The sequence below is a fragment of the Olea europaea genome, chromosome 6 (genome assembly GCF_002742605.1).
Source record: "Olea europaea var. sylvestris chromosome 6, O_europaea_v1, whole genome shotgun sequence".
Lineage (NCBI taxonomy): Eukaryota > Viridiplantae > Streptophyta > Magnoliopsida > Lamiales > Oleaceae > Olea > Olea europaea.
The window spans coordinates 20,963,527-20,985,824 of NC_036242.1; the positions used below are offsets into that span (position 1 = coordinate 20,963,527).

General features: G+C 32.6%; 4 protein-coding genes across 5 annotated transcripts; 1 reads left to right on the forward strand and 3 right to left on the reverse strand.

Moving 5' to 3' along the window:
- Positions 1-1,197, forward strand: LOC111396136. The gene has a single exon (XM_023022449.1). It carries the CDS (start codon positions 907-909, stop codon positions 1,171-1,173), a length of 267 nt encoding a protein of 88 aa, XP_022878217.1. The 5' UTR covers positions 1-906; the 3' UTR covers positions 1,174-1,197.
- On the reverse strand, positions 1,195-5,318 carry LOC111396135 (protein PLASTID REDOX INSENSITIVE 2, chloroplastic-like). 2 transcript variants are annotated; one of them, XM_023022448.1, is made up of 3 exons: positions 5,044-5,318; positions 4,857-4,955; positions 1,195-1,789 (listed from the first exon to the last, which is right to left on the reverse strand). In XM_023022448.1, the coding sequence occupies exons 1-3, from the start codon at positions 5,242-5,244 to the stop codon at positions 1,748-1,750; spliced, it is 342 nt and encodes a 113-aa protein (XP_022878216.1). In that variant the 5' UTR covers positions 5,245-5,318; the 3' UTR covers positions 1,195-1,747. The 2 variants fall into 2 exon arrangements, with proteins under 2 accessions (XP_022878216.1, XP_022878215.1); XM_023022447.1 differs by lacking the exon at positions 1,195-1,789 and adding an exon at positions 1,855-2,252 and having other exon boundaries at positions 5,044-5,283.
- Positions 5,319-8,975: 3,657 nt separating this feature from the next.
- On the reverse strand, positions 8,976-9,894 carry LOC111396528 (protein PLASTID REDOX INSENSITIVE 2, chloroplastic-like). The gene is made up of 2 exons (XM_023022942.1): positions 9,211-9,894; positions 8,976-9,122 (listed from the first exon to the last, which is right to left on the reverse strand). Exons 1-2 carry the CDS (start codon positions 9,409-9,411, stop codon positions 8,991-8,993), a joined length of 333 nt encoding a protein of 110 aa, XP_022878710.1. The 5' UTR covers positions 9,412-9,894; the 3' UTR covers positions 8,976-8,990.
- Positions 9,895-16,774: 6,880 nt separating this feature from the next.
- Positions 16,775-20,315, reverse strand: LOC111396137 (cyclin-D1-1-like). Its single transcript, XM_023022450.1, has 6 exons — positions 19,893-20,315; positions 19,481-19,567; positions 18,864-18,962; positions 18,589-18,790; positions 18,017-18,147; positions 16,775-17,930 (listed from the first exon to the last, which is right to left on the reverse strand). The coding sequence occupies exons 1-6, from the start codon at positions 20,154-20,156 to the stop codon at positions 17,712-17,714; spliced, it is 1,002 nt and encodes a 333-aa protein (XP_022878218.1). The 5' UTR covers positions 20,157-20,315; the 3' UTR covers positions 16,775-17,711.
- Between the last annotated feature and the right edge of the window lie 1,983 nt (positions 20,316-22,298).

A 22,298-nucleotide genomic window follows, 5' to 3' on the forward strand; every position in this document is an offset into this window, starting at 1 on the left:
TACATTACTCCGTTAAAAAACTAATCGAAATTTGACACAACAAAATTGAATTACAACTACAACTTTCAAACGAAATAACATTTGGTGATCATGGGACAACGAGATAGCCAAATGAGACAACAAAATGGGCTTGAATTTAAGATGTTCACCAAATTTGATACCATATCAAAATCACTCAATCTAAAAATGTAAATAATAACCAACGAGACAACACGAAGAGTACGACAAATTTGTACTCAAATTCGAAATGATCACTTAACTTGATACTATATTCAATCAATTCATCTAAAAATTCAAACTATTAATATAAATCTTCATCGAATAAAAAAACCAAGAATTTATAACTTCAACTACAAAAGTAAGTAAAAATCCAAAGCTATTGGTACACATAAATAAATCAAAATGAAACGTATAGTCATTGCGGGCCCCACACAGAAGATAGAAAGTCAAATATAATGACTTTATGTGATGGATAATGATCATATTTTTTATTTTAATGGACAAATAATGAGAAACAAACAGGGACTAAATCTTGATTTGGTCGATATGGCTGAGCAAAACCCGCCAAAATCCACTATCTTCCCACGTGATCATTTCACCAGTATCCAGCCAATCCAGCCGGCAACAATTGGTATCAACGTTAACTTCAATGATTTGCACATATTAATCCTGTTCCTAATCACCGTTATTATATACAAGTTGACGAAATTAATGTTTTTTACAAATCTAAATTATAAGTACCATATTTGGGAAAGGAGGGACAGCTTATTTTTGAGCGAGACTTATTTTACCACCTTGAAGGCTGGTGAATTCCCCTAATCTCTTATTTTCGTCGTCTGCTTCTATTGTTCATAATCATTTCTAGAGAGAGAATCGGAAATACCTTAGAGAGAGAATTAGAAATAGATGGGGAATTGTCAAGCTGTAGATGCTGCAGTACTTGAAAAACAACACCCAGGAGGAAAATTAGAGAGAATGTACCGGCCAGTAACGGCTAGTGAGGTGATGAAAATGAATCCGGGACATTATGTTTCCTTGATAATTCCGTTGCCAGTCTCCAGTGAAGTGAAATCCGATGAAAAGACTGCACATTTTACGCGCGTTAAGCTTCTCCGGCCTACTGATACTTTAGTTCTTGGCCAGGCTTATCGACTTATCACCTCACAAGGTTAGTTAATTGTTCGAGTTTACATGTGTTTATGAATAGTTCTTGTGATTTTGCGGTTTATATGGAAGTTTTACATTATGCTTTTCGACATATAGATGTAATTAAAGTGCTGAAAGCAAAAAAGTAAGAAAAGATGAAGGAAAAGAAAAGATGAAGGAAAACCAACCCAAATCTGGTGAGCAGTTGTCTGTTGTTTTAGACAATCAGCTTTCCAGTCAAGAGCCAGAAACTCGAAAACATGCATCGGAGAAGAACGATCAGGTTAATAAGCATTTTTTTGCAGTAATTTTGTAAATATTTGTTAAGTATTGATTCTCTTTTGCATAGCATTATAGATGCAAGAAACATAAAGACGAGAGTATGGTGACTTGTACACAGAAAGCAGTAAACTACTAAATAACAACAAATCTGACAAGGAAAAACGAAAATTATTTTCCACAATTGAGAGGGAAAAAAAATGCTATAATGAAATTAATACACTTCGAGAAGGAATTTTTGATTACCTGCTTAAGGTTACTTATGAATAAATTGACAATTCAGGCCATGAGACATGACAGACATCAGCCAAGGCCATCAGGATCAATGAACTTCACTGGACGGACCAAATCCTGGCGCCCATCTCTACAAAGCATTTCAGAGTCGTCACATTCTATTCATTAAGAGGATTTTCACGCCTGGAACAGAGATATAGTAAAACCACAGAAGATTATTGACATTCTACAGCACAGTCAATTACTTGTCTCGAACTTGATATACACCGTGTTACAACTAATTACACCTTTGTATGGGAAAAAAATAGAATTCCTAAATAAAATTCTCGACTCCAGTATTTTCATATGAAATAGCAAACAACCACCATAGTTTCCTCGTTTTACTGATGGATTTTGCAAAGAAGATACTATTTGGAGATCCAACTGTCCCAGTCCTGATCAATGTAATTTTGTGCCCATAACAAGGAAGTTCGAGCAGCCAATGGTGCTCCGGGGAGTTTTTTCTCCTCAAGAACAATCATCATATCTGTAAAAGGCTCTATCAATAGAGTCCCAGGTCCCCCATACTCTTGATGCAAGAATTCATTGAATATCTGTTACCATAGATTTTAAACAACCGTGTTAAATTCATTTTATTTGGACCATTTATTTAAAAGGATTGAGACATAACAGAATGTTAAAATGGTAGGCTGTGTGGGATATTGTTCCTTTATCTTTAGTAATATAAGATAGTTGCTCCAATAGGCAAACAAACTATTTCCACATCAGGGACACATTAAAATCCCAAAGGAACACATATTTCTTTGATTTCAATTATTTCTAAGAACATCAGCAGTACAGATTACAATAAGCAAAAGTATGATAAATAAGTTAAGAAGAAAAGGCCGAGATATATATGCTGATAAATGCATATATCAAACCAGATAATTTCTAGAGGGACCCCGAACAGGACAACCAACATTCCTAACAACCCTGCGAGACGAATTAAAGACAACCAAATATGACCGCAGATAGAGACTACAAAAGGATGATGCAAAATTAGCCTTTTGTTTCCACACAGATCAATTGAATGATTATTTAAAATAGAATTTCAAGTTATTAATTACAAAGATTTTTTAAGATTTTACAATTTCCTAGTACATAGTAAAGTAGAGATCATTGTAAGGCAGGCAGACAGACTGTCCCCAAGCAAATATCTTAATTATTTATTTATTATTATTTTTTTTTTGGGGGGGTTGGGTGGGTATAAACTAAGCAAAATTCTGAGAAAAATTTCAATGAAAGAATCCAAGTTACTGGCCAACGATACTCATGCTTGAAGATGTACAAACACAATAAATGAAACCAGAAGTAACATGGTAAATTTGTTCTCTTTTCCAACAAATATTATAAATGACATCACCTGCATTTGAGTTTCAACCTTGCCCCTCTATCACAAAATATGTACCCGTAACTAGTGAACAAAAATTCTTTAATAGAAGCCTTTAGCATATTACAACAGAAGACATGACAAATATTCAGATGAGGATCAGGCACACAACCATAGCAAAGAGTTTTTGGAACTACATTGACAAAGTTTAGCAATGATGTAATTTGTTTGGACGGAAGAAAGAAATTTTCACATTTTTAACCTTCTAGAATATAAATTGCACAATAAAATATTCATTACCTTTGTTTTATCATATTCATTCAAAGACAACCACTGGATATCAGTTTCTCATTATCATAGATTATAGCACCTTATGGGAGCTTTGTCTACTATTTTAAATTGATTGATTCAACTTGAAACTGAGTTAGACTTGACTTGACAAAGGAGTTTCCTTCCCACTGACTGACGATCAATCTAAATATTATCTAATTCAAAAGTTTAATCTAAGAAGAAAATTAATTTATTTTTATTTTTTTGGTTGCACATAACCAGTAGGGAAAACTTTCCTGGTAATCAAGTATATGCAGAATTAAATTCCTAAACTACAATATAATATTATGAGATCAGTCCTTAACAATTTTGCCCATCATTCTTGACCAAGAATTAGATTATATTTCAGAGGGTTCATAATTTTTACAGCTAGACTACCATACTATCATTGTTCGGATTTAAAAATCCATCTTTAACAAATAATTCATACACATCACGATAAGAATCCACTCAAATTAGTTCAACTGCCATATTTTCCCAACCATTGCACGCCTAGTATCCTTTGTTATTGTTCTCAAAGTTCGGAGCAACCAACCATCATGCAGTCAACATATGTTTCTTTTCACAACTATAAAAAACACTGAATCCAAAATGGAAAAGAAACACATGGGCATGCCTTAGCATTGAGAATAGAATAGAAGCATCATTTTACACTATTCCATACGTTAGTAACCCCATAAATCATACATTTTAGTCAGCCATTCAAAGGCCAATGCAGTCAAGATTACCAAACAGCAATATCAAGACCAGTAATGTACATTTTAATTGCAAGTAAATTCTAGCTATACATAATGAAGCCTAATCAAAATTGAGTTATAAAAGCACAAAAAAATTCAGTGGATCCTGTTAGATTTGAGCTTACATTTCTACCAGTTTCATTGCATTTGAGATTATTTATTCGAATCATTCTCCACTCCTTGAAAGAATCCAACATTCTTAATATAAAATTGTCTATCATCGTCCACTTACACGATAATTTCAACTGAGTTATGAGTTGCTTTCTTCCCATTGTTTACTGAAACTCAAATATAGACATTACTGCGAGGTCCTACATGGACAACCATTAGCTATTCTATGCGTGATAGCTTGGTTTGCTTGATCCCAATAATCTATACTCTTAATTCAACTTCAGCTTGCAATTTTAATGTTGTAATCTAATCAAAATATTGAATCCCAGTGAAAAGAAAAAAAAAAAAAAAAAAAAAAAGACCATGTAAAGTCTTACTAAACAGAACTGACTTCCGACAAGATACAATTCTTTCTATTATAATGGCTCTAACATTTTATAGGATAGCTTCACATTAGACAAACACAAATCATTCATCACCAACATTTATAGCGAGGAAAAAAAAAGGTACTTCTAAGTCCACTACGACACCAGCTACAGCGAAAGGATTCCGTACGAGGAAAAAGAAAATATTGTTAGTAGCACAGTCGAGTGCTGCAAACCAAACATGGCTTCCGTTTAAGCAAAGTAAAAACAAATCCCAATAATTACCTCTGAACAGACGTTGACAACAGTTTGAAGGTCATTCCCAAAAGTTTCTTTTTCCTTGGACAGTTTCTTCAATAACTCAGCTCTAAATTTCAGGGTTTCCTACATATTTCCACATAAACAAAAAAGAAAAATCAGTAGAACATTATTTACAATTTAAAAATACTATCTTGAGTAATTTTTGACTTACAGCCGCCGCAAATTCTGAGATGGGTTCAGGATAGATGTATTTCTGAGGTTGTGTTGCATTAAGAGCCCTTGAAAATGTTTTTGTTGGGATTAAGAGTCGACGGGCGCGCAGAATAGTGCCATGAACGTTCGGATTTTTGGCGGGAACAGCCATAGGCTGGGGGAAGAGGGTGGCCGGAATGACGGTGCAAAGTGACGCCATATCCAGTGGACACTAACGAACGCCATGTGTGCGCCTGGTAAAGATGGTGAAATCACTGGGCCATTGGCCCAGTCAGTTTTTGGGCAATTTGAAGTGTTTGTTATTTCGAAATTGACATATTACAAAAATAGCACTAAATGGGCTGAATAAAAGAATATGAAACTCTTTCATAGACTATCTTTTAATTTGGAAACAATTTTAGACACATTACTTACAGAAATGTTTCATATAAGTTCCCAAACTTTATTTTTGTTCTAAAGTATCATTGAAGTTTACCTTTTTTTTATTTTGTCGCTATCCGTTAGTTTTCAAAACATTTCAACGCTTAAAATGGCAATAACATAAATGATTTTCATGTTAGACTAACGAAATTTAACCATACGATCAAACTAAAGCAAAATGCTAACTTTAATAATCACTTTCTAACGACTAAAGCATAATGCTAACTTTAATAATCACTTTCTAATGAAAATAAAGTTCAATAACTAGAAACTTCATCTAAACAAAGTAACCTTTTTCTTTTTCTTTTTTACCCCATTTTTCTCAAGTACGCAAAAAACTATACAAAGGTTACCCAATAATAAGAAAGAAAATGAACCGAGGGACAATTTGGGTTGGGAAATATTTATAATAATTATTCCATTCATGTTCGAGAGTCTCTATCATAATCCAAATATTTTATTCTTCAGTTTTTTATTTTATTTTTATTTTTATAGTATTGTTACTTATCAAGTAATCTCTATTATCTAACAAGTCCAAGAAAATATCATCTTCGAGCTAATAAGCCCGTGTTTGACAACCGTTTTTTGGAAAGAATGAATTTTTGAATAGTAAATTTTTGGAGAATATATGGTTATATAGTAGAAAAAAGTTTTTGATTTACGTAAAGAATATTTCATTGTGAGAATTTATGATTAAAAATGATTATGAGGAAAAAAAAAAAAAAAAGAAGTTGTCAAACAAGGACTTAATCAAATTTCCGCAATATTCTCCTTATACACACTATGCATTTCAATCTCAAACGTTCGTTGATTATGATTTGTGCTAAACAACAAACTTTTTTTATTTCATTTCTTATGATCAAACAGTAAAAAAATCCGACATATCTTTGTCCAAACTCTTATTTCTTGACCATTTTCTAGCCACTTTTGTCTATATATATAAAAATCACAGAAGCTGCCAATTTCTTTTCCTATTAATCAATTTAAAAGTATCCATCCCAAATTACTTTTTCTGATAAAGACAGGAAAAAATACAGATCATCATATAAATTGATCAAATAAATCAGTGGTTTATTGGAATGGAGGTCCATGCACTATCACAAAGCAATAAAGAAGATGACATTTACACGCTCCTCTCCATATATACATATACATACACACATTATTTATATAGGCTATAGCCATCCCTACTCCCTATCCCCTCCCCACCCCCACCCCAAAAAAAATAAATAAATAAAAAAANGATAAATAAGTTAAGAAGAAAAGGCCGAGATATATATGCTGATAAATGCATATATCAAACCAGATAATTTCTAGAGGGACCCCAGAACAGGACAACCAACAGTCCTAACAACCCTGCGAGACGAATTAAAGACAACCAATTATGACCGCAGATAGAGACTACAAAAGGATGATGCAAAATTAGCCTTTTGTTTCCACACAGATCAATTGAATGATTATTTAAAATAGAATTTCAAGTTATTAATTACAAAGATTTTTTAAGATTTTACAATTTCCTAGTACAAAGTAAAGTAGAGATCATTGTAAGGCTGGCAGACAGACTGTCCCCCAGCAAATATCTTAATTATTTATTTATTATTATTTTTTTTCGGGGGGGTTGGGTGGGTATAAACTAAGCAAAATTCTGAGAAAAATTTCAATGAAAGAATCCAAGTTACTGGCCAACGATGCTCATGCTTGAAGATGTACAAACACAATAAATGAAACCAGAAGTAACATGGTAAATTTGTTCTCTTTTCCAACAAATATTATAAATGACATCACCTGCATTTGAGTTTCAACCTTGCCCCTCTATCACAAAATATGTACCCGTAACTAGTGAACAAAAATTCTTTAATAGAAGCCTTTAGCATATTACAACAGAAGACATGACAAATATTCAGATGAGGATCAGGCACACAACCATAGCAAAGAGTTTTTGGAACTACATTGACAAAGTTTAGCAATGATGTAATTTGTTTGGACGGAAGAAAGAAATTTTCACATTTTTAACCTTCTAGAATATAAATTGCACAATAAAATATTCATTACCTTTGTTTTATCATATTCATTCAAAGACAACCACCGGATATCAGTTTCTCATTATCATAGACTATAGCACCTTATGGGAGCTTTGTCTACTATTTTAAATTGATTGATTCAACTTGAAACTGAGTTAGACTTGACCTGACAAAGGAGCTTCCTTCCCACTGACTGACGATCAATCTAAGTATTATCTAATTCAAAACTTTAATCTAAGAAGAAAATTAAATTTTTTTTTTTTTTGGTTGCACATAACTAGTAGGGAAATCTTTCCTGGTAATCAAGTATATGCAGAATTAAATTCCTAAACTACAATATAATATTATGAGATCAGTCCTTAACAATTTTGCCCATCATTCTTGACCAAGAATTAGATTATGCTTCAGAGAGTTCATAATTTTTACAGCTAAACTACCATACTATCATTGTTCAGATTTAAAAATCCATCTTTACCAAATAATTCATACACATCACGATAAGAATCCACTCAAATTAGTTAAACTGCCATATTTTCCCAGCCATCGCACGCCTAGTATCCTTTGTTATTGTTCCCAAAGTTCAGAGCAAACAACCATCATGCAGTCAACATATGTTTCTTTTCATAACTATAAAAAATACTGAATCCAAAATGGAAAAGAAACAGATGGGCATGCCTTAGCATTGAGAATAAAATAGAAGCATCATTTTACACTATTCCATATGTTAATAACCCCAAATAGACAATTAGAGCTCCTCTCAATGAACTCAAGGGATTTTTAATGCATTAAATCATACATTTTAGTCAGCCATTCAAAGGACAATGCTATCAAGATTACCAAACAGCAATATCAAGACCAGTAATGTACATTTTAATTGCAAGTAAATTCTAGCTATACATAATGAAGCCTAATCAAAATTGAGTTATAAAAGCACAAAAAAAATGCAGTGAGCTTACATTTCTACCAGTTTCATTGCATTTGAGATTATTTATTCGAATCATTCTCCACTCCTTGAAAGAATCCAATATTCTTAATGTAAAATTGTCTATCATCGTCCACTTACATGATAATTTCAACTGAGTTATGAGTTGCTTTCTTCCCATTGTCTACTGCAACTCAAATATAGACATTACTGTAAGGTCCTACATGGACAACCATTAGCTATTCTATGCGTGATAGCCTGATTTGCTTGATCCCAATAATCTATACTCTTAATTCAACTTCAGCTTGCAATTTTAATGCTGTAATCTAATCAAAATATTGAATCCCAGTGAAAAAAAAAAAAAAAAAAAAAAAATCACACCTATGTAAAGTCTTACTAAACAGAACTGACTTCCGACATGATACAACCCTTTCTATTATAATGGCTCTAAATAGCGAGGAAAAAAAAAAGGTACTTCTAAGTTCACTACGACACCAGCTACAGCGAAAGGATTCCGTACGAGGAAAAAGAAAATCTTGTTAGTAGCACAGTCGATTGCTGCAAACCAAACATGGCTTCTGTTTAAGCAAAGTAAAAACAAATCTCAATAATTACCTCTGAACAGACGTTGACAACAGTTTGAAGGTCATTCCCAAAAGTTTCTTTTTCCTTGGACAGTTTCTTCAATAACTCAGCTTTAAATTTCCGGGTTTCCTACATATTTCCACAAAAACAAAAATGAAAAATCACTAGAACATTATTTACAATTTAAAAATACTATCTTGAGTAATTTTTGACTTACAGCTGCCGCAAATTCTGGGATGGGTTCAGGATAGGTGTATTTCTGAGGTTGTGTTGCATTAAGAGCCCTTGAAAATGTTTTTGCTGGGATTAAGAGTCGACGGGCGCGCAGAATAGTGCCATGAACGTTAGGGTTTTTGGCGGGAACAGCCATAGGTTGGAGGAAGAGGGTGGCCGGAATGACGGTGCAAAGTGACGCCATATCCAGTGGACACTAACGTACGCCATGTGCAGGGGCGGAGCCAGGATTTTAGTTCAGTGCGGGCAAAATTTTTTGACGACGAATGTCGAGGTTTTGGTCGGGGATTTAATGACGATAAAAAAATAAAACAATAGTACATCAATACTAAAAACGACATAATTTATATATTACACTTGTTTTTTGCGAGTTTTCATACTTTGATATCATTGCATAATAACTTCATTATTGAACCTGAAAAATATATCTTTCTCCACATAAACAATTGTGCTATCATTCATTCACTGATCACCCAATTACTACTAGGAGTGGGAGTAATTCGAGATGTCAAATGAATCACAAATACTGGAAGCAACTCAAAAAACTAGTGCAATTCACAATTTCACAAAATCAATTCACAATCTCACAATGCAATATATACTATTTCCAAATACTTGGCAACTTGAACTTGCAATCACAGATTCCCAGAGAGTCAGAGCCCAGAGGCAACAATGAACTGGTGGTCCACTGGAAGTTTGTGCCGTTTCGAGCCATTAAAGAACAAAGTGCTAATTTAATATGTTAAAAACAAAAAACAAAAAAAAAATTATTACAATTTACACAAATTGAAATAACCAAAAAAAAAATAAGGGAAAAAAATTTGGGGATTCGCCTTTTGCTTTCTGGAATCTGGCTTCTTATTTTGTCGGCTCGACTGGTTGGCGTTGGCACTTGGTGCCTTGGCGGAGCTGAGGATGTAAAGTCGGAGTCAGAGATGTGAGATGTCAAGATGAGAGCCTAGAGTATGAGATATACAATAATGAACTGTCGGAGAGGGAAAGGGAACGACGATTGTACTGTGACGACTGTCGAAGACGACGGTTGACGGAGAGGGAAGGGAACAGCGGGCTTTGTCACCAGCGGAGAGGGAAGTGGGTGGCGAAGTGTGAAATCGTCACAGACAAAGTCATAAAGGGTAGAAATTTTGAAATGAATGAATGCGTTTGGGTCAACAATTGATTCAATTGAATTTTGATATGAATGGGTCTAAAACGGGTCATGACCTTGCACAATTGGGCTTCTCTCTCTATGCTAGATCGAGAATTGAGTTACTTGGTTAAACAAACAAAGAAACCTTAAAAAAAAAATAATAATAAAAAAAAAATTTTTTTTTTTTTTTTTTTTTTGCCCAAAAATCCAGTGCGGGCATCTGCCCGCACTGGACGTAAGGTGGCTCCGCCCCTGGCCATGTGTGCGCCTGGTATAGAGGGTGAAATAACTGGGCCATTGGCCCAGTCCGTTGTTGGGCAATTTGAAGTGTTTGTTATTTCGAAATTGACATATTACAAAAATAGCACTAAATGGGCTGAATTAAACATTTTGAAACTCTTTCATAGACTTTATCTTTTAATTTGGAAACAATTTTAGGCACATTACTTACAGAAATGTTTCATACAAGTCCCCAAACTTCATTTTTGTTCTAAAGTATCATTGAAGTTTACCTTTTTTTTTTTTTTTTTATTTTGTCACTATCAGTTAGTTTTCATAGCATTTCAATGCTTAAAATGGCAATAACATAGATGATTTTCATGTTAGACTAACGAAATTTAACCATACGATCAAACTAAAGCAAAATGCTAACTTTAATAATCACTTTCTATCGACTAAAGCATAATGCTAACTTTAATAATCACTTTCTAATGAAAATAAAGTTCAATAACTAGAAACTTCATCTAAACAAAGTAACCTTTTTCTTTTTCTTTTTTACCCCCTTTTTCTCAAGTACGCAAAAAACTATACAAAGGTTACCCAATAATAAGAAAGAAAATGAACCGAGGGACAATTTGGGTTGGGAAATATTTATAATAGTTATTCCGTTCATGTTCGAGAGTCTCTATCATAATCCAAATATTTTATTCTTCAGTTTTTTTATTTTTTATTTTTATAGTATTGTTACTTATCAAGTAATCTCTATTATCTAACAAGTCCAAGACAATATCATCTTCGAGCTAATAAGCCCGTGTTTGACAACCGTTTTTTGGAAAGAATGAATTTTTGAATAGTAAATTTTTGGAGAATATGTGGTTATATAGTAGAAAAAAGTTTTTGATTTACGTAAAGAATATTTCATTGTGAGAATTTATGATTAAAAATGATTATGAGGGAAAAAAAAAAAAAAAAAAAAAGTTGTCAAACAAGGACTTAATCAAATTTCCGCAATAATATATATATATATATATATATATATATATATATCCCATTGATTTCTAGGAATCCAAAGAGAGAAATGTGAGTTGGAAAGAGGAAAATAGGGCACCTCTTTCTGCTAAAACACGTCTTTTAACATCTCATAGCAATGCATATCACATGTTAGTTTCAAATTGAATCTAGATATTTTTGTAGTATCTAAATTATAATTGACTTACTATTTACCCCTCTCTAGGCTAAATATATTATTTGCCACAAGAATATCTATGCACTACGTGTTTAGTGTATTAAATTGGAGAATATAGGACGAAATAATGGACAAATATTTTACATGCACATCTCTTTTTGAGTCTTAGATGTTAAATCATGTCAAATGGAAGGTAATATTTACTAGTGAGTATCATACAGTATTCTAAAAAAGGGGCTTAGGCATGAAGTGTGGACGAAACAATACACCTTGACAGTAAATGTGAAATTAAGTCGTTAACTGTCAAGTTGGCCAGTTAATGCGTGACTAGGTGCGACTAATTGCTCTTTTTTTCTGTTTTCAAAAAGCTTTTTATTTGACTTTAGTTTAAAATTTTTCCTTTGAAAATTATATAATTCACTATTTGTAAAAGTTATTAAGTAAATATAGCATTTCATATTTTTAGATGTTTTGTATATATTATTTTTTATCCTTAGGCCTCGCCTAAGCTCACTTAGACTTGTAAAGTTTGAAATTGGACCTCCACGCTTTAAGCTTTTTAGAACGCTGATATAGTTGCATAAATTACTACTGTTATCTTCAAATTATAGCATATTAAACTCCTCGAGGTTTCACTTTTTAGTGAAAAAGGCCTCATTGACAAAACCGTTGTTCAACCATCATGAAATAAGTCTCGTCTCCTATAAATATAGGGTTTGCCATATAATCTTTTTCCACCACTCCACTCAAAATTCAAACCTAACTTAGAAAATGTTGCTAGCAACTGCTAAATTAATGCAATATGAAGGAAAATTTCACCATTACTTTTCTCTTCACCTTTAGACTGAACCTAGAAAAAAAATGCAATTTCAATGAGACAAAACAGATTTTTGGTTTTTGTTTTATCATTTTTTCCACTGAAATTCAACATGAAATGGCCCCATGAATTTGAACAGCTGATTTCTTGCATTCAGCATAAAATCACAGATATATGTGCAAACTGTGGGAATCATTCTAACTTTTGAAACTTTATTTTTGCAGGGTCCAATATTACAACTTTACAGGAACCCCAATAGCATGTTTTTACATCTCCAAAGAAAAAAAAAGGGTGAAAAGCTAAATTTTAAGGGTCCTCTTTGGCCAAATAAAGTTGAAAATTTTATCACAAAAGCGTGTGTGGAGAGCGTTTCCTAAGCCCCTACAAACCCTCCATTTCATTGGGAGAGGAAAAAGTATTTTTGGCTTTTAGGGAATCGTACTTTGGATTCTCTATAACAACCATTCACTTCAAAATCAAAGAATATGAGACTTCATGTACAAGATGAACGGAAAATAAATAAATAAATAAAAACAAAAACCCTAAGCCATTTTGTCACTCCTCTACCTTTCCTTTTTATTTTTTTATTTTGTCCATTGAAAGTAATCTTTTTTCCCCCCATTTTTTCCTTTGGGAGTTGGGGGCATATTTCCTTTAAAGTATTTTATTCTAAGTTTTTCATTTTATTTGTTATTTAAATCATTTCATATTAAAGTTTAAGTTGTTATAAATTGAATTAAGCAAGAGTCGATATATTAGCATGAACATATTCTCTTACGCGTAGACTAATATTCATGTAGTTTGTTCTAACATTATGTTAAAGGCTCCTCAAAAGAAGCCTAGTTTTTTTCCATTTAACAAATACTCCTTGTTTGTTATTTTATCAAATTTCAGTATTATTTACCAAACATGCGCTAATAGCCTTTGAGCTTATCCAAACATGATGAAGATGTAGGCTTCTTTTTTCTTTCGTCAATGCTAGTTTAATCTCTCCAATTTATTTTATCGAATATGGCATAGAAATTGTGGAAGATCTTATTTAACTATACTTTATCTTCAAGACTAGGAATTATATTAATTAAAAAATTGTCATGAATCCTATTCACCTATTATGTCTTAATTATAGGAAGTGCAATCAACCATCTAGCAATCTCATGATTTTTAAATTATTATTATTATTTTTTGGTGTGTGGCACCAATGAATGGGCAATTTAGTGGAAATCTATTCGTGATACAATCCCCAAATTCTTATTGATTTTATCTATTTTGCATTCATTGAGCCATTTAGGATTAGGACCACATTGCTATAGCTACAGCCACCTACTCAATACATTTTTCAAAGTCCATTTTCTTAGCTATATTATTACTTTTAGTTAGGCAAATGTTACAACTTTTTGACCCTTATGAAAGGGATTATGAGTATTTATATCTACATAATGTTTTTATTGTTTAATGGGAATAGTTTAAGATATAGATTTTTTTCAACAAATTATAACATCAATCTTTATATATAATATATAATGCTATTGCGCTCTAACTTCTAAGGACACATTGTCTTACTACATCAAATTTAGATAGATCAATATTATAGTAAATCGAATAGAATACCATGTGCCCTCTACTGCATAGATAAGAACTTACATTTTGTATGACGAGATATTGACTCAAAATTAACTATTTTGTAAGGAAATAAGGGAAGGACAAACTTACGCATGGCAAAAAAGTAAGGAAAATATTTGTATAAAAGGTAAGATGAGATCTTGGTGCATATCAAGGAAATGAAAAAGATTATCAAATACTTTACCAAACTGAATAGGTGATTTATATGCAAATATGCACACGGCCGAAAGGTAAAGTGAAAAGAAGAGAGAAAAAAAAGAGAGAGAGATAGGGAAAAAGACGTGAATTGATTATTCCTCTTATGAGGACTTAATAATATAGTGCTTAATAAATTTGTGTTTTCTCTCTAAATTTTTCTTATTTTTTTATTTTGTAGCTTCATTTTCTTAACAATATATAAAATACTCCGTCACGTCCACTTCACAAACAAAGATTTACTGTCCACAAGCACTTGCTCTGTGCAAGGTTTATTTTTATTTTATTTAAATTGAATCAACGAGTGCTTATTTTCAAATGAAAATAAGTGATTATCATCTTGTGTTTTGAATCTTAGTCCACAAGTGAAATGCACAAAAATTAACAATATAACTGAACTATCGATAATAGAACTGCTAAGTATTGTAATCCACGATTAATTTAGATAAAATTGGATTAATTATGGGAAAAAGGATTCTATAAAGTGGAACAATTTTAAAAAGGCTTGTCCATATCCGTGTCGATTATCTCAATCCCAAGTTGTCCCCAAATTAATATCAATCATAGAATTTTAAGCAGATATGCTCAAACTTGTTCTCAAAACTTATTCACAAATTTTATCATTTGGTGGAATAGTCTTTAAAGATGTGAGATTTTGTTCGTAGTTTTCCATTATTTATTTCATGTCTAACCTATGTGAGGTTTTGTTCGTACTTTTTCAATATATCAATAAAAGAATTGTATTTAGATAATGAATTCAGGATTGACATGTGGATAAATTCCACTACTCCCAAATTAATAAAATTTTTGTTTTTGTTTTTTTTTTTTTTTTTGGGGTCTGGAAACTGATATTTAGATGCCATTCCAACAAGGTAATAATGAATGACTTTACTAGAACCTAGTTGTTTTTTCTTCATTGTGGACCATTAAACCAGCTGTTTGATGTTTCAAGGTACGTGAAATATGATTTGAGGATTTCTCCATTATTAGTACTTACTATTTAGTACATGTATGGTTTGTTGGGATAGAATTAGTCCCTGACTAATGGAAGTTCTGTCTGAATTATATCATATATATATATATAGGCCAATGTCCATGTTTTTATGTCGGGATGTGGAAACATCAACTTCATTTCCACCGTCCTTTTCTATTTTAGATTTGACGTTGTTATATGAAAGTTTAAGAATTTTAAAATACATTGATGAACAGTACTAGGCATGACTGAAGTTGTCATGTACACTAGAGCTGTGACTTTGCGATCTGATTCTATTTAAAGTCGAGCAGTTGAGGAATGCCATCATGTTCATTTCAACTAGAAACTTATGACCGATGAGGTGAAATTTAAAATTTTCAATTCTTCCTTTTACTGCAAACTTAGTCAAGGCAAAGATCATTTTTTAAGTTTGACTTGAAAGCAGGATTTTGACAATTCGGGATCAAGCCAAAAGAAAGACACAAAACAGCATTTTATATACCAAATCAACATTTTCAATGAACAATGATGCTTTCGATCTTAAAATGGCGCCATACTTAATTCAAAAGGCAACAATGATAGTCTTTCAACGACTTTTCAAACGAATTTTCGCTAGAGGGAAAAAATTTACCCACTATTTTGTGATTACATCTGAAAACAACTATCTATGCATAGTTACAAATCATTTCTTGTCATTGACAACCAGTAACTATTATGAGAAAATATACCTATGAAATGCTTCTTTAGTAGAGTTTGTTACATTGATCAATGAAATTGAAATGCGTTTTGATTCATTGAACAATGAGATAGTAGCTCTACTGTTACATAGACAAACTTTGAACATCATTGAAGATGAATAACAATATTATTTTTTTAAATTTAATTTCAATTTTAACACCATTTGAATTTTAACTATTTATTTAGCCCCTGGATTTCATTTTATTTTGCTAAAAAATATTTTTCAAAGTCAAAAATTAACATTAACATCAATCATACATTTCATATAATTTATAAAACTATTCACTTTTTCCATCACTTATTTTTTGAAAAATAAAATTTTAACATAATGAAATGAATCCCAAACAGTAGCATAGAAAGGTGGCTCTCATGTCTGAAATTAGGGGAAGATAAGAGAGCAAATATGGCCCCATTCACGAGATTGTACTGTTTAAGGAGTCATATTCTTAAATCACTCTTTTTAAATGCTTGGGGGACCAATTCCTAGTCCACACCCCCAATGATTCACAAAATTCCACCTTTCTTCTTATAAAGTTTTCCCAGTAATAAATAAAACAAATTGCAAAGCTACAAAATCTCGTTGTCAATCACATGCATGGCACAGACCCTGTATTTTCATGGGGTGGGGTTGGGGTTGGAAGTAATAAAATCTATATAAATAATTTCTCATTTTATTTATTCCAAATACATCACTCACCAAACAAGGCCCCAAAGACCTCTGTAAATTTTGGCAAACTTTAGGCCATAAAAAAAATATATGAGAAAACAAAAATTTAGAGAAAAAGAATACCGACATGTATCCGTTACACACACAAAACACCACTCAAAATAACGTCCCACAAAATCGTTAGGACAACCAAGAAATGGACACTTCCCGCGGAAAAAGAAAAAGGCACACGTGCAGGATATAGTGTAAGCGTGTACAGACAAATCACTCAAAATCCATCCCAAAAAAAAAAAAAAATGATGAAAGAAAAAGAAAAAAGTCCTGATGGAGCCATGAATCTTTTTTCTTCACTGCTTTCTATAATTTCTTCATGACTTCTTGAAATATGTAGGGGGTGGCTGATGCAATGATGGTGGCATAGTAGAGTAGCTTGACTCATATTTCATCAACTTCTAAACCCAAAGTCTTTCGCCAATTCCATTGATTTTCACTGCCATTTTAGGTCCCACAGTCCCTTCTCCATTCATTCGATAATCAATTAATGTTGCCTTTGAATTCTGTCACTCCCCACTTTCATTGCATATGACTCCACTAGATATTAAACAATTTCTTCACTCCAAAATAATATATATGTACCAAATCCCCTTCCCTAGGGAATCAGCAAGGCCAATTCATAAATATTCATGAATGGCAATGCCCACCAAAAAAGTTTATAATAGTCTCCCAAACCTTTGTACATACATTATACCTACTACCTTATCTACATCACTCTTTATCATTTCTTTTTTTTTTTTTTTTTATCTCAGTCCATCCAAAAAAAAAAAAAATCAAGATTCAAGACTTAGACAACTTTTAAATTAACAAACCATTTTCTTTTAGATTTTTTTGTTTCTTCTCTTATTTTAAAACCCTCCTGCCTTTAATCCGAGCTTTGTTTGTCATTATCCACCCACAAACTATTGTTTAACTTTCTTCGTTTACAAGATGATGAGGATGAGGAGGATAAGGATGAGGAGTCGCTCCACGTGATACTTGCCCGAGTCATGACTCGAAGCTGAGGTAACACTTTTGGTTGCTTCCTTGGCCTATCAGTAAACGTGTATTGTCGCATCAATCGGTGGCAATTGATGATTTTGTCCTGCCAAAAGAAAAATCATATTTTTTCCACCTAAATTAACATAGCTAGTGCATTTTCGCTAATTAAAGTGTGGTTATCTTTCTTACTTTGTGGAGTCCATCACACCACGACTCAGCATGTTGAGCGGTAACTAAAGAGAAATGTGGGAGGTCATTTGCTGCACAAAGTATTGTTGCAGCAGCAATGCATGATGGCCTATACTCAAGGAAGCTGGTCTCTGTTGAATAAAATGAAAATGCAATAACTAACATAAAATTTCCATTTTTCAACTTCAAGATGTTATTATTTATGATGGTATAGAATTGATCTCTAGCACACAATGCGTAGGAGTTATGTTGCCCATCCCTCGATGTGACATTGCCATGTCAATGGGTTAAAACCTTTTCCTTTTTGTTTGTCTAAAAAAGCTACTTCGTCACGTCGACGGTGGGCAAAGTGTATCATGTCCACTGTGATCAGGAGATCAAATCTGTATGATGGAATTAGACGCATGTGTACATTTTCATAGATACTCGTATTTTCACTCTTGTATGTAGAGTGTGTTTAGTTATGATCTTTAAGGTTACTTTTAAAGTTGGAAGTTATTTTCTTGAAAAATAGCTTTTAAAAACAATTAAAAATCCTCTAGTTGCAGATCAAACATGTCTAATTACAATACCTTGGATAATTGACAAAATAATTTCAGTTGCCCTTGATGTAAGGAATCCCGTGTAAGTTCCTGTTGGATCAATTTTGTGGGCAAAAAAGCTGAGAAAGCTGAATGGAGAAATGGATTGCAGCCTCCAACCCAGTACACGTAGCACAAGAAGCTCCATTCGTTGGATATTTCTTGGTTCAAAAATAAATTTTGCACCTTCAACCTAATTAAAAGTTGATTAATTCAGAAAATAAGAAATTATATAAGCATAAAAATTCTATAAATTTAAAAATCACCTGAAGATCCAGAAGAGAAGGAACCAGAGGTTCCTCCACTTTAGCAGCTAATGACAAGCATGCAACGGTCAATAATTGCACTGGCCACCCATTCATTTTCTGCAATTATTCAAAGGAAATGTGAAAAATAATTATTTAATTATTATAATAATAAAAATAATAATAAGCATTAATTTAATAAAAATGATACCATTTGAATTCATTAATTCCCAAGTATCAAAAAAGACAAGCGAACCTTACTGTCATATACTTTTAGGAGATAATTATTTTTTAAATTAAATTAAATTAAGGAATCTTTAATTGCACTTACTCCATTCTTATAAAAGTTAAAAAATTATAAATCGTCATAATTTTTTCGGAAAAACTATATCAATTATTGCTTAAAACAAAATATAATTACAGTACTTAATTACTAAATTACATTAACATACTATTAAGGTACTTTTCATTTGTCTTTGACAAGATAATGTAAAAGAGAGACTTTATAGCAACAAAACAAAGGACGTAATTAAGTGAAACTTATGCAAAAGCACTTATAATTTTATTACTATGAAAAGTACTTTTTAACAAAATAAGTCACTTAAAAGTAATACAATCAATAGTGACGGGAACTTTACCCTCAACTGATGGGAGTATAGAAAACGATCAAAATAGTTGACGGAGAGATAAGCCGTTAACGGCTGAAAACCATAGTAACGTTTCACCTGCACAAAAAAACGCACATTCAATTCTTCGAAATCACTGTTTCATCGCTGATACTCACGAACACGAAGAACAGTTCATTTTCGCCCACTACGGCACATTCTAGAACAGTCCGCCATATTAAAATGCGCCTATGAGGATAAATAGATAAACATAAATGATCTCTATTATTACTCACCGGCGTTCCGTGAACTTGATAACGTGGGCCGTGCCATTATTGTCAAACCAATTTATATTTGAATCGTTTTATAGGTGTAGAAAGCGCTTTGCGCCACATGTGCATGATAACGAAAACGATTAATCCAGTCGGAATCTGAGGAACGATACCTTCAGAATCCATGCAACAGAATCTGCTCTAGTTGATGCATCAATATATTGATTTGAATGGGACTTTTCCATATAATCGCTGCACGGAACCATGAAATCTCTCTCATTCTCTATGAGTCCGGCAATCGATTCCTCGACGTCCGGTTGTGGGTAATCCAGGTCCGATGAGCACTCCGGCAGGTGTTCTCCGCCACTGGAGAAGATAATACTGGAGTCCTCGCCGCAGAGAAGGTCGGAGAAGCAGTCGGAGCACGAATCTGACATGGCGAATGCGATCCCCGATCATTCTTTGCTGATCATCCTTATGTTCTTTTGGTTCCAAAGATTCGCCGGAGATTTGCCGAAGATTCCAAAATAATGTCTTGGAGAAAAGAGTCTGAAGAGAGAGTGGACTGTGTATCTTTAGGTTTTTCTTTGTGTTTGTTTTCTTTGGATTTATAACAAATTTTTGTTTTTTATTTTAATTTTCTTTTCCACATTCTTTTTCGTTAATTATAAAGAAAATATAATAAAGAGACTTCACTAAATTCAAAGATTTGAAATGGTCGTCTTTAGTAAAGAAATGCAGTTACGTTGAAAAGATAATTACCGCGCAAATATTTATCTTAATAAAATTATATATTTAGTAAAAAATTAACTGTTATTGTAATAATTGTTGATCAGCATAGAGAATATACTATTTTACGAGAGTGTATCACTTGAAAATTTTTAATAATTTGTTTAATCGATACAAATTGTTAAACCACGAAAGAGAATCTTGTGTACTCACCATGCACTATGGCATATATAAAATTGCGGGAGAAAAAATATTACGATAATCATTCTAGTATGAATTTTTCTATCTTATATTGTACAATCGTTGAAAATATTGTACCTATATCTCACAAAAATCTTTGTCACGTGACTCACGTGCCTATGCTTTTTCAATGTCTTAAACTATAGAGTGTTGAGTAGTTTAGTCAACTTGAAATTATTTTATTTTGTTAACAAATGCTCTTAATTAATTAACTGAACACGATGTTTACCCACATTTGATGAAGAAAATATTTGTCTAAACCAGCATGAAAAAACACTAATATCAAATGCAATTGTGGAATATGTTAAATAAACTGTCATGGAAACGTAATTTTTGTGGGAATAATTATAAAGTAAATGAAAAGTTATTTTACGAAAATAAATAAATTTAAAAGCAGGTCTCACCACCATCTGCCTTCACATGCGAATCGGCATATAACTTGACCTGTTATGAAACTATGTGCTTGTTTGGCAAAGCTTAAATTTTAATTTAAACTGATAAAATATACATCTACACATTACTCAAAATTCATAAGTGCTTAAAAATACTACCAAACATAGGCTTCATCGAGTTGTTCCGATCTTGGCCATCCAAACCCACGTTTACACTTTGTGAGTGTAGGCAATAATTTGTCAAATTGAAATTGTGAAAAAGTTGTGAGTAGTTGGTGCAATAATACAAGAAAATTCTCCCTTCCCCCAAATGGAATCACCTTTACATGGTGATGAATTTGATCTATTCATGTTGACGATGACTACAATGTTTCATCCAATTCCATTAGCATTATGCAATTGTTGGAATAAATGCAATAAATTATAAAGTTGTACTTGAATGCAATCTATGTTTAGTTTAGTTAAACTGTAACATCAAGTCTTGAAATTCATTTGGGATATCATTTTTTTCTTTCAATTCATTACAAAGCTCATATTATCCTATTTTCTATCATTTCCTGCTGGCACTACCTTAAATTTGCTATAGTTAACGTTTTCATTTACATAGACATTGGTCATCAATTAATTATGATAGGTTGCCAACTTTCTTGACTCTAGCACTGATCAAACGTCAATCCCATGTGTGAATAACCCAAACAAAAGAAGTGAAATTTATTGCTTTGAAATTAAAGCGCACTATGCTCCGCTTCAACAAATGAGAGTTGTCGGTGGAACGCATGAATCACATGTGCCGGTTAGATGCATGGGAGGCATTTTGAATCCTGTTGAATGCTATGGTTCCGGGACTCGTTTAATGTTTTATATCCCTATGGATGTTCGACTCCATTGCAAAAAAAAAAAAAAATCCAATAAAAAAAAAAAAAAAAAAAAACACTTAGATGGAAAATAAAATGATTGGTCAAATAGAGACGAAATTCGACAATAGTAATATTAAATAAACTTCCTAAACCAAAGGAACACTTTTTTTTTCTCACTACTGAGTTCTCATCAAAGCTACAATATTGCAAACTGCCCTCTCATGAAGAGACATTTTTATTTTCTGGGATAGATTTCTTGATTGCTGTCTTCCAATAGCCTGTTCTAATTTCTTCATAGCATATGGTCTACTGTTGTTAACCTACCATCTACATTATTGTCATGCCAATTTATTGCATGTTT